Source organism: Ursus maritimus, unplaced genomic scaffold, assembly GCF_017311325.1.
Source record: "Ursus maritimus isolate PB19 unplaced genomic scaffold, ASM1731132v1 scaffold_12, whole genome shotgun sequence".
NCBI classification, from domain to species: domain Eukaryota; kingdom Metazoa; phylum Chordata; class Mammalia; order Carnivora; family Ursidae; genus Ursus; species Ursus maritimus.
In genome coordinates, this window is record NW_024423564.1 from 5,943,686 (window position 1) to 5,957,428 (window position 13,743).

Sequence of the window (13,743 nt, forward strand, 5' to 3'; positions counted from 1 at the left end):
GAAATGTCTTCTCTTCTTTACAAAGAAGATATTTACCTTTAAGCATTTAGTAGTGAAGATCCCTGGGTTTGGAGCCAGAACCCAGTTCCCTCCCTCGCTGGCACTAGGCTTCTCTGAACCTCAGTTTCTTTCCTCTGTGAAATAGGAGTAATGATGACTCTTTTATGTATGAATTGGGAATGACTCGATTACTTGGATTTGAGTACTGTTTAATATATGCGTGTGTGTATATATATATATATGTATATATATATATATATATATACATATATATATATGCTCTCCTAGTAAGTTATAATATTTAAGGATAGGAGGAGCTTTTCTTTTATATTCTTGATGGCACATAGTACAGTATTGGAGTCACAATAGGTGCTATATTATTTATGAATTGACTTCATGAGAATTAAATATTTTCTTCACATATTCACCTTTTTAATTTACAAAATTATTCTTGCTTGCTGTAACAAAGTAAAATGCAACAGCATATTCAAAAATTCTTTTTTTCCTGGCCTACTGTTGTTAATTGTTTGGTATGTATCTTTCTAGATTCTTTTCCTAAGACTCTTCAGCCCACACATTCATATGTCTGCTCATACTTACACATATATTCATCTGATTTTTATTTCCTTCTTTTCTTTTTTTCATCTGTTTTAACCCAATAGTGATAATACCATACATATTGTTCTATAGACAGCTCTTAAAAATTAATTTAATTTATCCCATAACTGGCTGTTACTATTTCATTGGATGAAGGTCCTATAATTTATATCCAATTCTTTCCAGATAAACATTGAGTTTGTATTTATTTATTTATTTATTTATTTATTTATTTATTTATATATTTAGCCAATACACACAATGCCAAAATAAAATTTTTAAATATACATTTTGGCCACCTTTAGGCATTAAATCTTAGCTAATCCTAGTTCTAGCCTTTATGGGTTGAGTCTGCTGGAAAATTATGTTGGATTCCAAAGATAGACTTGGCTTTTAGCAACTTATCAAGGTTTCTTCAACTCTCTCATAATCCTCAAATGAGTAAGTCTTACTCAACAGCTGCCACCAGCCCCAGTTTCCTCAAATGGCTCATCTCTGGGCTTCAGCAGACCTGACCATGAACACACCGAGTGCTGGCTCCAATAACCTCCCCCTCTCTTCCACAGATGCTCAGACCTGGGGCAGGGTTCTGTCTCTAACCATACATAGACAATTTTAGCAACAGCTTGTCTGGCATCTGTTTCACCAGGTTCTTAATCTCAGCACCATTAGTAATTGACACCATAAATAAGATCACCGGTGAGTGCCTGGAATCTTGGGATGGGCCAGGAATTTGACCTGGAGATTCTGGGGGATCCGACAAGAGCAGTCTTGTGGTAAATTAATATCTGTGGCAAAAAAAGGGTGACTCTAGCACATAGCTGAGTGGACACGCAGGTTTCCCATCCTGGAGGTACTCCATAAATAAGATAAAGTTTCCTGACCTATCTCTGGGATTATTTGTAGTCATGGTTACAGCATGTGGTAGCTACGAGTCCTTTCTGTGACTAGCGGTGTGGGACTTCAGACTTCAGGCTTTAGGCCAGCGATTGCAAACTGCTGGTATTTTGTTCTTAAACATGTAAAATGCTAAGTGTTTAAAAAATAATTTGCCAATTTAAAAATTGAGAGATTTTATATAAAAGTCTAGATTTTTGCTATCTCTTGGGAAAAAAAGCAAAGGAATATTTGGTAACATTGAGGCTTCAGTTTCATGTGGGTACCAAGTAGGGCTGCCCTCTTCAGAAGGGTCATAAGAGGGTCTTTATCTGGTCTGCTATACTGGTATTTGAGTCTGTAACGTCTGGCTTCTGGCTTAGATGTGATGACATTTACAGCTCAGAAATTCTATTGCTACCTATTGCTAAGCAGAAGAGTGAACTACTCACACAGTATGAATTTAGTGGCAAATGTCAAAGCTCCCAACTCTCAAAATATTTCTTTTTTCATTTACCTAGAGGGCAAAAATGCCAACATTAAGACTCACTTAATGATAATTAATAGCTAACATTTATCCTTACAGAACCATTATTCCCATCCTAGAGATTAACTGAGGCCCAGAGAAGTTAAGTAAATGCCAAGGTAACAGAGGTGGTAGGTGGTAAAGTCAGTATTTGAACCCAGGCAGTCACTCTCCAGAAGTTGTGTTGGGAATCACTATACCTTATTTCATCAGTCCCCTCAAAAGATGAAAATGCCTCCAGGTAAAGGGAGATTTGGAGTGCTCATCAGCTGATACCAAAGGATAGTTAGTTGACAGCCATGTTTTTATCTTAGAAGTCCATGAGGTCATAGAACGGGCCTGAAGGAAGGTGGACGAGGCAGTGAGAAGACTTTTCCATTTGCAGATTGGTCCTGTATAGAAAGAAGGACATGGGAAGGGCCCTGATGTTAGGAGGATGAGAGTCCAAGAACAATGTTGATATGAGAAATAGGGACTTCTGAAAAAGAGCAGAACGCATATCCTGAGGACCCAGAGGAACCAAGGCTCACCAACATGATCAAGGGAATTTTAGGTGAAATATGGGGGTGAGTTTGGAGTCAACATGAAAGTGGAAGTTGAAGCTGTGAGAAATGATAAAGCTCTTTTTTCTAGAACATTCTCAATTATTTGATCAATGTTTAAAAGGTAAGTACAGATATGAGAGGGAGGAAAGTATATCAGTTTCTGACAAGTTCCCATTTTCCTCACCAAGGACAGGTATCTGAATATTGTGAAGTGCAGAACAGTATAATTAAAAGGGAACTGAAGGCCAAGCGAGGAGGGAAGACAGAATAAGAGTCCCAGTGAGAGGGTAGGTATGGCTCAGTGGGAAGAACCTGAGTTTTGGAATCAGACAGACTTGGGTTTGGCCCCTGACTCGGCCTGACTCTGGTTGTGTAACCTTGGTCAACTTTCTTCTCTGAACTTCTGTTTTCATGGTTGGGATTAAATGAGGTATGTGTGTTAAATGCCTGGCTCATGGCAGACCCTCAGCACATAGCTGAATGGATACGCAGGTTTCCTAGACTGGAGGTGCTCCATAAGTAAGATGAAGTTTCCTGACCTGTCTCTGGGTTATTTGCAGTCATGGTTACAGTATTTGGTAGCTGTAAGAACTTTCTGTGACTAGGGAGGTAGGGCTTCAGACTTTGGTAAGTTCAGTTCTTTAGATCCAGATGAATCACACCCTGAGTACTGGAAGAATTTACAGACGAGATGAAGCAACTGTCAATGGTAGCAGTTAAGAAATCACAGATATTGAGATAAATCCTAGAAAAATTGGAGAAGGGAAAATGTCATTATTTTGAAAGGGAGTTGGAAGGAAGAAGGTTTCAATAGCGTACGCTTGCTGTCTAACTCAGGCAAAATTTTGTCATATGTTAATAAGCAGATGGTTTGAAAGAAAGGCAACAAATGGTTTAGAAAAGACAATAGATGGTAGAAAAGACAGCAATAATTACCAGGGGTCAGCCAGGATTGTTAAGAAAAACATTATTCAAAATAAATACCATTTTAACTTTTTATCAAAACTACCAAACTGATTAGGAGAATGCTATGGATTAGATAATCACACTTTTGATGTAACTTTTGACAAAGATTTCAAGATATTTTGTGAACAAGACGGTGAGACTTGGATTGAATGACAATATAGTCCAAGTGTGTAGAACTCAAACACTGTGAATAAGTGGATTGTTCTCAGTTCTTGAGGGAGTCCCCAGGGCCACACCACAGGTTCCTCTACTTGGTCTTCTCCTCATTGACATCTTCATCAGCGATTTGGTTGAAGACAGATTGCATGTCAGGAAAATTATAGTTCATATAAAAAGTGAGAGAGGAAAATAATACAGTGAATGAAAGAATCAAGATTCAAAAATAATTGCCAATCTTCAAAACGGGCCAATAATGAAGATCTGGAATTAAAATAAAAAACTTAAAAAAAAAAAGAAAATCTATATGTAGATAGCCAGTCTTCAAAATGGGCCAATAATGATAATCAGCAAACTCATCAGAAGTGCTTATTTATTTTTACTTGTAAATTCCAAAATTTTCTGTTCTTCTAAATACAAGATGGGGGACAACTATGTTGAAAGACACAACATGCAAAAAAACCCCATCAGCTTTTCTCTTTCTTTTCAGAGTTGTTGACCGAAATTTCAACATAAGTCAAAGTATGTTGTGACTCTTCAAGAAATAGATTCAATTTCAGGCTGATGTGACTAGATCAAGTGGGATAAAATGTTGGACTCCAGTAGGTAGGAGTAATTGCAGAAGTAGTAGTGATGGGGATGTTGCTAGTAGTGATGGTAGCTAATCTAGCACTTTCTCTATTCCTGGCACTGTGATTCTTACATGAATGGATTAGCCTAATGTACATGGCAGTATTAGGCGAATGGCCAAAATAACTCTAAAATCTTAGTGACTTAGTATAATAAAATTTTATTCTTGCCTATGTCTTGTCTCACAGGTATAGGGGAGAGATGGAAGTGAGGGGATGCAGTCATTCAGAGATTCAAGTTCTTTCTATCTTATGACCCCCCATCCTCTAAATCCTTGCAATTATCCTCATTCGGCAGGCAGATGGAAAAAGAGAAGGAAGATCACACACAAGAAATTTTTTTGTGGGGGAAGAAAATATCTAAAAGTGATATCTATCACTTCTGCCCACTTTCCTTTGCCTGGAACTCATTCACATGCCGTCGCCTAACTGCAAGGAAGACTGGAGCATGTACTCCAGCTGTGTGCCCAGGAGGATGAATAGAACACAGATACTGGCAAGCACTAACAGTCTGGCTTATTTCTTTAAATATTTGACACACCTATGAAGTGTCCTATTAACCTCATTTTAGTTTAAGTTAATTTAATTTAATTTATTTTTTATTTTTAATTTTTAAAATTTTAATTTTTAAATAATTTTTATTTTGTTATATTAGTCATCATACAGTACATCCCCAGTTTTTGATGCGATGTTCCATTATTCATTATTTGAGTGTAACACCCAGTGCACCATGCAATATGTGCCCTCCTTAATACCCATCACCGGCCTATCCCAATCCCCCAACCCCCTCCCCTCTGAAGCCCTCAGTTTGTTTCCCAGAGTCCACGGTCTCTCATGGTTCATTCCCCCTTCTGTTTACCCCCCCTTCATTCTTCCCTTCCTTCTCCTACCAATGTCCCTGCTATTTCTTATGTTCCATAAATGAGTGAAACCATATAATAATTGTCTTTCTCTGCTTGACTTATTTACTTAGCATAATCTCCTCTAGTCCCATCCATGTTGCTGCAAATGTTGTGTAATCATTCTTTCTGATGGCTGAGTAATATTCAAGTGAGAGAGCACAAGCAGGGGGAGCAGCAGAGGGAGAGGGAGAAGCAGACTCCCCACTGAACGAGGAGTCCAATATGGGGCTCAATCCCAGGGCCCTGAGATCATGACCTGATCTGAAGGCAGACGCTTAACCAACTGAGCCACCCAGACGTCCCTAACCTCATTTTAAAGTAGAAAGGTAGGAGAAGGAAGGGAAGAATGAAGGTGGGGGGTAAACAGAAGGGGGAATGAACCATGAGAGACTATGGACTCTGGGAAACAAACTGAGGGCTTCAGAGGGGAGGGGGGTGGGGGAATGGGATAGGCTGGTGATAGGTATTAAGGAGGGCATGTATTGCATTGTGCACTGGGTGTTATACGCAAGTAATGAATCATGGAACATTACATCAAAAACTAGGGACGTACTGTATGGTGACTAACATAACATAATAAAAAATTGTTATAAAAAAGATTTCATCACAAGGGGAAAAGAATTGTAATTATGTGAGGTGACAGATGTTCACTAGATGTATTGTGGTGGTGAGCATATCACAATAAATACAAATATCAAATAAAAAAAAGAAATAAGTCAGTCAAAGACAAATACCATACGATTTCACTTATATGTAGAATTTAAGAAATAGAACAAACAAACAGCAGGGAAAAAAGAGAGGCAAACCAAGAAATGGACTCTTAACTATAGAGAACAGACTGATGGTTACCAGAGGGGAGGTTTGTAGGGGGATGAGTTAAATAGTGATGGGGATTAATGAGTGCACTTCTGATGAGCACCGGGTGTTGCATGTTAAGTGTTGAATCACTCAATTGTATACCTGAAACTAGTATTATACTATACATTAACTAACTGGAATTTAAATAAAAACTTGAAGGAAGAAGAAGAAGAAGAAGGAGGAGGAGGAGGAGGAGAAGGAGAAGAAGAAGAAACAGATTCAGTGGCGGCACCATTCAGATCTGTGTGTTATTCTTAAAGAAGAATAATGGCAAGTTACATATTTCAAAGAAATGGGATCAACTTCTTTATAGGTGTCATGTGAGTTTGACAGAATTGTTTATGTATAACTTGGAAGGAGAAGGCAAATGGATGCTAGGCTAAATACCTTCAAATAGTTGGAGAGTCAATTTGGACTTGAAGTAGAAGAAATTATTTTTTAGAACTTGGACTCTTTCTATAAAGCCATGATTCCTGGCATTGCGGAGAGGTTTCTGTCCCTGGAGAGTTCCCGTGGAGGCAGAAGGTGTAACTTTGAAGAATTTTGTTGAAGTGACTCCCAGATTGGGTAGAAACTTTGGTTCTTATGATTTTGTGGGGGAAGAAAAGTACATTATGCTTGTTTAAAATTTTTGCCATGGGCCTCCACTTTCTCACTTGGCATCATGGACGGAAACAGTCTCCTACAAATGTACCATGCAAACACAGTAAAACTTTGTTAATTTCGATTAACTGAGCAGGGTGCGTATGTGTGAAGTTGTGGGGGTGGTGGTGAAGAGGAAGTAGGATTAAGAAGGCTGGTCTGGATTAGGTATTAAGAATGAATAAAATAGTATTTAAAAAATTTGGTTTTATTCTATTATTTTCAACCTGATTAAATCTTACCTCATTGTATATCTGTTTTTGGTGAATAAGTTTAACTTATTCTATGTGCTTCTTTTTTGACAAATCAATGCTTCTAAATGAGTAAGTGGTTTTTATTTTTCATTCAAGTGGGTTAATAACAAATTCCCTCATATTCTTGGTCTTCCCCCCACTAATTGGTTTAGACCATCTTTCTTAATATGTGCTAGAAATGCAAACTAAGTTTCAGGCCCTGTTCTAAACATCAAAAACTCTGAATTAGGAACATCTGAGTGAATGAGAAACGTATATTACAATTAATTTTTGTTCCTTATGGTAAATCTTTGAAGAATTTCTACTAAAACCTCATTTAGGTGAGAACAACAAATTAAAACACTTTACTTTGAAAACTTTATTTGGATTCATGTCTAGTTAGTGCTAGAGCTCTTGTTCTCTCCTTCCTTCCTCTTCTGCTCTGCCCACCATTGCTTGTTTGACTGTTTTTGTGTGTGTGTATGTGATTTTGCCTTTTCCCTCATGTGAATGGGGGCAGTGACGATGTATCTTGGGCTGTAGAGCCTAAGAATGGTTGAGAGGAAGTGTATGGAGATGGGAGAGGGCATCAAACCACTAGAATAATGGTTTGCTGAAGACTAACATTTTCAATCATTGGAAGGTCTTTATTGGTGTTTGTTGGTGATCCAGTCTTATTGGGGGAGAGCAGAAGACATGGGCTGAAGTTCCAGCTGGCCTTTCATGAACTACAGAAATCTGAGCAAGTGATTTAATCTTTGTGAATCTCAATGTTCACCTAACTTATCTTCACCCTCTTGTTAGAGTAATGAGTCCACATTGTAACACATGTGAACATTTTTTGTAAGTAGGAAGTTGCTTTCCTCCTCCCTCATCCTCATGTCCTTTCTTTCTTTCTCCCTTTCTTATATTTAAAATTTATTTTGTGGACACATGATATTCAACTTTTGTGCATTTTTTTCCTGAATGACCCTTAATGTGTGGAAGGAGTTATATATCTCCATGACTGAGTGAGTCCTCTCTCCTGGGTTCAGGAGTTGAGCTGAGCAGCAATGGAGGCATTCTGTGGAAATGTTTTGCTTCCTCAGAGACAGGACAAATGCATCTTCAAGCAGATAAATCCTCTGTGTCCAGGATGAGGCAGAGTTGCAAATTCTACCAAAAAGCTGTCCTGATCTTTGAGAAAGCAATGTCTCAAGAATAACTTCTTTCACATTCCAGGAAGTTATTGGGCTAATTGAATTCCTTAATTTTGATTTCCTCGCAGGGTGAATCTGGCTTTGGCATCAACTAAACATGAAGCTTGATGTGGTGACCATGAAAATGTGCCTCACAACCCTTCAAACACAGGGAGAATAATTGCCCAAGGGCTTAAATGCTGCCCCCTGGAATCTACCGCCTTATTCACATTGATGCCATACCTCTCATGAGCTGCTGCCACCCGTGACTGAGCGTGGCCAGGATATTAAGGCAAGCCCATTTCTGGGAGATGTGGGGCTTTGCTGACAAATGATTCTGGCTGGCTCAGGGACTCCCCAGGGGTTTTGTAAGATCTTCCTTAGGAGTCTAGGACACTCTCTCCCAACTTTCTCTCACTCTTCTTTTCACTCGGAATTAGATTCGCTTCCTGATCTGAGGGCTTCTTGGTCTGACAGCTCTTCCATCGTTTTTCTGGCTCCCTTTCCATTTCACTCACACAGGTGTTTTCTCTAATAAAATCTTTGGACATTTAGTCCCAGTTTGACTTCTGTTTTTCAGAGGACCCAGAATAACATACTTGGCAGATCATTTAAACCTTTCAGTTTCAATTTTTATATCCTGCAAATTGAGTAAGGCAGGGGACAGAAAGAAGATATGGAAGAGTAGAAGGGAAAGACTCACTGTCTTTCATGTGCCAGGCACTATCATGCCTTCTTTCACATCATTGCCACATCAACTTCAATGTGGCAGGTAGCACTGCTATTTTACCAAAGAAGCTGAGGATCACAGAGATTAACTCATTAGCCTCAGGTTACTGCAGAGCCTAGACTTGAACCCAGATTTCTTCTGACTTCAAGGTTATGTCTTCACCATTTCCTCTCCTTTTCTGGCTGCTTAATTGTGAGGATCACATGAGATAATGGATGTGAAAGCACCCTGAAGCTGTAACCGAGTGTTACTCCAAAGCCAGAGATTACTGTTTCTTTGGCTGCAGTCAGGATCACAACATAATATGCAGGGCCAGTGCAAAATGAAAATGTGGGGCTCTGTGTTCAAAATTTATTGAGAATTTTAAGATGGCAGAGCAGCACATTAAACCAAGTGTGGGCCCTTCTGATTGTGGGACCTATGAAGCCAGCCCTGGTAACAGACGAATTGTCAATACAGGGACAATCAAATTGAGCTTGTAGAATCAACCAAAAATTTAATTGTTCAGAGAGATAATATATAAAAGAAAGCCCCATATAGATCCCTGGGACTCTCAATGCCACAGAAAATGGTCTCTGGCTATATTTAGGAGAAGTCACAAGCATTTCAAACAAAAACAAAGAGTTCTGAGCCAAAGGGATTCAGTAATGTTAAACAACATATGGGCCAGAGAGTAGGATGTGCCTGTAGTAATTCCTTACCAGCTCCAGTGTTTCCGGTACTGGATGCCTAGACTTCCTCTGAAGACATCCAGGGGCTTCCACTCCAAGCCTTAGCTCATGGAAAAGCATGGGCCTTGCCACCTCCCCCACTGAGCTATATAAAGCCTGCTAAATGAGTTCTGGGTTCGGTTTTGGGGGCAGCCTGCTTTCTTGAGGGCTGAGCTGCTTTCTTCAAGTGTGGGACAAGTCCTAATTCTGGTCTAGCAGAAACTCACACCCACTTTTCTTAACCAAATGGGTGGCACCATGGTTCTGCAGAGACTTTAGATTTAAGCAGCCTCATTAAGGATGGCTGGATATAGTATGGTTACGAAACTTTAAGGTAAGCAAAAACCAGCATGATTTCTCCTGTGGTTGGGGGCATCATTGGTTGGGTCAAAAATCTATTATCAGGGGGGTGCCTGGGTGGCGCAGTTGTTAAGCGTCTGCCTTCGGCTCAGGGCGTGATCCTGGCATTCTGGGATCGAGCCCCACATCAGGCTCCTCCACTATGAGCCTGCTTCTTCCTCTCCCACTCCCCCTGCTTGTGTTCCCTCTCTCGCTGGCTGTCTCTATCTCTGTCAAATAAATAAATAAATAAAATCTTTAAAAAAAATCTATTATCGGGGAAAATCTACATGAGCCTCTTCATAAAGCAGTATGAGGTATATATATATATATATATATATATATATATATATACACACACACACACACACACACACACACACACACACATACATTATCCTGGCCCTTGGTGCGGTTAGTTTCCAGTGAACATACGGATCCTCTTAAACTGGGCAGGGAAATCCATCAGCATTGTCCTCATTCCTGCTTGAGTCTGACCTTCCACTTTGAGCTTTTGACATGGGTAATAAGAGCTACTCTATCATTTCATGGCATAAAAGCTGGTGACAGCCTGGGGAAAAACAGTCATGAATCTTAGAGTTATTGAATAGTGGGGACCTTAGTTGTCCACCCCTGTGCCTTTGGGCAATCTAGCACCAGCCTCTTCTCTCACCACCTCCCCATTTGTTCTTTGTGCTATTGCCATACTGTTTTACTCTTGTTTACTTTTGTGGAGTTCATTTTATTGAGCTGGAATGCCCTTGTTTGCTTTGTCCAAGGAAGAACTCCTACTTCTTTAAGATGTTGCTCAAAATCTCAATTACTTGCTCCATCCTGTGGGCTCCCATTCCTTTCTCTCAGTACTAACTGACACATGGCATGTTGCCTTCCCAACTAGTTGGTGTATATATAAAGAACTGGAATTGTTCATCTTGGTCTCTATAAGCTTGAGGACTACAGTGTCCAAACCATAGTAAATTTTCATTAAGTGATTGATGAACAAGAAGTAAATGAGTGAATTATCCCATATCCAGAGTGTCTTTCCCAGCATTCTGCTACAGAACCAAATTGCTTCCTACTTCAACTTTCTCTTACTTTGATTTTAGTGGAAATGTAGACATCATTTCTGTATAACAAATTGTAGACCATTCTCATCCTTCACCTTTCACAGAGAAACAATCGTTGTCTCTTTAATAAAGTCATAGGAGACTTAATTTTTCAATCACTCAGTTACATCCAATCCTTTTTCCACAAACTTCTATAGGATGGCGTCATACCAATAACGGGATTCTTTCTTCCAGTTTAGTCCTCAAAATTCAGGAGGCCAGGATGCAGCCAACATGGCTTGACAGGGCAAGGACTGTCCAGCTCTATAAATTCTCCTGGGTGTTACATAATTTAGTGTTCATTTTGGCTGAGAAAAAACATTTCCCCCCAAAATCAAAGGGGATCTATGTCTTGAAACCTAGGATAAGGTGAATAGTGTTATCAAATACTTTGACAGAGTATAATAGTCTAAAATAGTTATGATTATAACTATTACAATTGTTATAATTATGATAGTTACAATAGTTTATGGATTATCACAGTTATAGATATAATAGTTTATTATAATAAATAATACCTATTATTAGAATAGACTATAATCATTTATAATAGATTATAAATAGGTTGTAATAGTTTATGGATTGCCAGAGGCCCACCTCCAGATTATAGTTCTTATATCATCCACTATTTAGACCCAGAAATGTTTATTGTCCATTCTTTCTCACTCTCTGTGCTCAGGATCAGGGGCAAGTCATTTTATAAGAGGTGGATGATGACACATCACCTAGGTATCATTTAAGATTCCAGGGGAACATAAAAATGATATGTAAAACTATGACCAACCCTGGAACAAATGGGAAAAAGTTTTCAAAGCCAGAAGCGTGTTATTAGCATGGATATGTTGAGTGGAGAAATAGAAGATTATGATAGAAACAAAGAAGAAAAAAAACCCTTTCAATTTATGACTAAAGAAACATAGATATCAACTTCTTCAGGCTGTAGGTGTCTTTAGCTTGTAATATTTGCAGATGCCTCCTATGCCCTGGGCACTGCACAACGGAGTAAGGCTTTAGGTCTTTTAGACACCCAGACTTGTAAGTACAGCAGGCTTTGGTTTGTTCCCATGGCAATAATTATGGGGTGAGTGGGCAAGACCTAGTTATTTATATCTTTACACCAGGAATCAGAAAGGAGGCTGCTATGACCCCATGGAGGGAAGTCTCTGAAGGGATATGTGTTTCCTTCATGCCTGAGCAGTTGGCCTCTTAGTGGGTGATTTCTGTGCAGTATAGCAAGCAAGGATCTTGGAGAGAGCAACAGTACCTCAATATTCCCCTGGGAGACTTTCAAAGATAAGCTGGACCTATCAGTTGCACCAGTCACATGGGCTTCTCGTGAGAGACTGAAAATTTGTCCTGAGGCGGACCTGAGGGAGAACGGAGGCAGGACTGTATATAGACTTAGATTTGTTTAGGTCTGTCCTGACTTTAAATCTCTTGTCTCATTTTTACACTATGCGTCAGATCACATTGTCAGATTTTTTAGTTAAAAAAACATGGTTATGAACAACATGGGTAATTGCAAAGCACCTCAAATGATTGTGTGCTTCTCCCTGAGGGATATCTTTGAAATTTGGTGTCTGAGAGGAATAGCACATTAGGTCTCTAAAACCTCAGAGAAGCAGTTCCAAACTCCTTTCTAAGAAACTATTAATAACTCAATACACGAGAAACAAATAATCAAATCAAAAAATGGGCAGAAGATATGAACAGACACTTTTCCAATGAAGACATACAAATGGCTAACAGACACATGAAAAAATGTTCAAAATCATTAGCCATCAGGGAAATTCAAATCAAAACCACCTTGAGATACCACCTTACACCAGTCAGAATGGCAAAAATGGACAAGGCAAGAAACAAAAAGTGTTAGAGAGAATGTGGAGAAAGGGGAATCCTCTTACACTGTTGGTGGGAATGCAAGATGGAATACAGCTACTTTGGAAAACAGTGTGGAGGTCCCTCAAAAAGTTAAAAATGGAGCTACCCTATGACCCAGCAATTGCACTACTGGGTATTTACCCCAAAGATACAGATGTAGTGAAGAGAAGGGCCATATGCACCCCAATGTTCATAGCAGCATTGTCCACAATAGCTAAACTGTGGAAGGAGCCAAGATGCCCTTCAAGAGATGAATGGGTAAAGAAGATGTTGTCCATATATACAATGGAATATTACTCAGCCATCAGGAAGAATGATTACCCAACATTTGCAGCAACATGGATGGGACTGGAGGAGATCATGCTAAGTGAAATAAGTCAAGTAGAGAAAGACAATTGGTTTTACTCATTTGTGGAACATAAGGAATAGCAGGGAGATCAGTAGGAGAAGGAAGGGAAGAATGAAGGGGGGGTAAGCAGAAGGGGGAATGAACCATGAGAGACTATGGACTCTGGGAAACAAACTGAGGGTTTCAGAGGGAAGAGGGGTTGGGGGATGGGCTAGCCCGGTGATGGGTATTAAGGAGGGCACATATTGCATGGAGCACTGGGTGTTATATGTAAACAATGAATCATGGAACACTACATCAAAAACTAAGGATGTACTGTATGGTGACTAAGATAACATAATGAAAAATTTAAAAAAAGAAACTATTAATAAATGTTTTGTTTTTTTAAATCAGAGTGTGGTTTAATAAATATTGGGAACATCTTTATTCAGGGGCTTCTCAGAGCCTAACATGAGCTGTAACTAAGACAAGGTGTATGGTATTTTCAAAACTTATTGCTCTGGACATCTGCTGGTACAAT

The 13,743-nt window shown here is 39.3% G+C and overlaps 1 protein-coding gene across 1 annotated transcript in view; it reads left to right on the forward strand.

Annotated features, from left to right (window-relative positions):
* TBX15 (T-box transcription factor 15) overlaps positions 1 to 9,250 on the forward strand; it is a 121,740-nt gene extending 112,490 nt beyond the window's left edge. The window contains exon 8 of the mRNA XM_040626851.1: positions 8,198 to 9,250. Coding sequence (XP_040482785.1) covers positions 8,198 to 8,202 — 5 coding nt within the window. The 3' untranslated portion in view covers positions 8,203 to 9,250. The remainder of the gene's footprint in view (positions 1 to 8,197) is intronic.
* Positions 9,251 to 13,743: the final 4,493 nt, after the last annotated feature.